The 1170-nt window shown below is 45.5% G+C and overlaps 1 protein-coding gene across 1 annotated transcript in view; it reads left to right on the top strand.

The window, feature by feature from the left end:
* LOC117169993 overlaps nt 1-656 on the top strand; it is a 1021-nt gene extending 365 nt beyond the window's left edge. Inside the window, exon 2 of the mRNA XM_033356508.1 lies at nt 16-656. Within this exon, the coding sequence (XP_033212399.1) occupies nt 16-656 (641 nt within the window). The remainder of the gene's footprint in view (nt 1-15) is intronic.
* The last annotated feature ends 514 nt before the right edge of the window (nt 657-1170 follow it).

A 1170-nucleotide genomic window follows, 5' to 3' on the forward strand; every position in this document is an offset into this window, starting at 1 on the left:
ATAACCTGGTGATAGCAAATCTCGAACCTCGATTCGCCATGGAAGTTCGGGATATCATACGAGAGCCACCACAATCAGACAGGTATGAAAAATTAAAATCTGAGTTAATTCGACGCTTAAGTTCGAGCCAGGAACAAAAAACGCGCCGCCTCCTGGAACACGAAGAACTGGGAGATAGAAAACCGTCACAATTCTTGCGGCATCTGCAAGGATTAGCAGGTTCGCATGTTTCAGAAAGTTTAGTACGTTCCTTATGGATCGGTCGTCTGCCGAACCACATTCAAGCAATCCTCGCCGGTCAATCACAATCGAGCCTCGATACAATAACCGACCTGGCTGACTCAATTTACGAAATAGATTTTCGAAAGCACGTACTTGAAACCAGTATTCCGTGTTCATTTCAATCTATGGTTGAAGAATTGCGGAACGAAATCACATATTTGAGACGCGAAGTAGCTGCAGTTATTTCAAGCAGAGAAAACTCAAATCGTTCCGCGCGTACAGGACGCAATCGATCGCGATCGCGCTCGCGAACAGAGCAACAAAAATTACAGGATAATGGCAATTGTTGGTATCATGCGCGTTTCGGTGAAAAGGCAAGTAAATGCATTAAACCCTGTTCATATAAAGCGGGAAACGGACAGAGCCATCGTTAGAGGCGTCAGTCGATACCTGACCGTCTTCGCGCCGCCTTTTTATAACAGATCGTGAAACAAAAGATCGTTTTTTAATTGATACGGGTTTGGATGTATGTGTGTACCCACGATCGCGAGTGCGCGGAATTTCAAAAAAGACTCCTTATGAATTGTACGCCGCGAACGGTTCAACGATTGGAACGTACGTGATGATAACCCTTTCGCCCAATTTCGGACTGCGACGAGATTTAGTATGGCGTTTCGTAGTCGCAGAAGTAAAAAAATTGATTATTGGTGCAGATTTTTTAGCCCATTATGGCCTTTGGGTTGACGTGGGTAACGCTCGCCTTATTGACGGGACCACGCTCTTAACTCGACGGGTAGCATAGTGAAAGAACCTGTGGAAAGTGTAAAGACTATCTCCGAAGTACTGCCTATCCATGAACTGCTATCTCAGTTTCCCGAAATTATACGCCCAGAAGGGTCTCCCGTGAATAGAGCACACAAGGTTTTTCATCACATCCGGACCACACCG

The sequence above is a fragment of the Belonocnema kinseyi genome, chromosome 3 (assembly GCF_010883055.1).
Source record: "Belonocnema kinseyi isolate 2016_QV_RU_SX_M_011 chromosome 3, B_treatae_v1, whole genome shotgun sequence".
NCBI lineage: Eukaryota > Metazoa > Arthropoda > Insecta > Hymenoptera > Cynipidae > Belonocnema > Belonocnema kinseyi.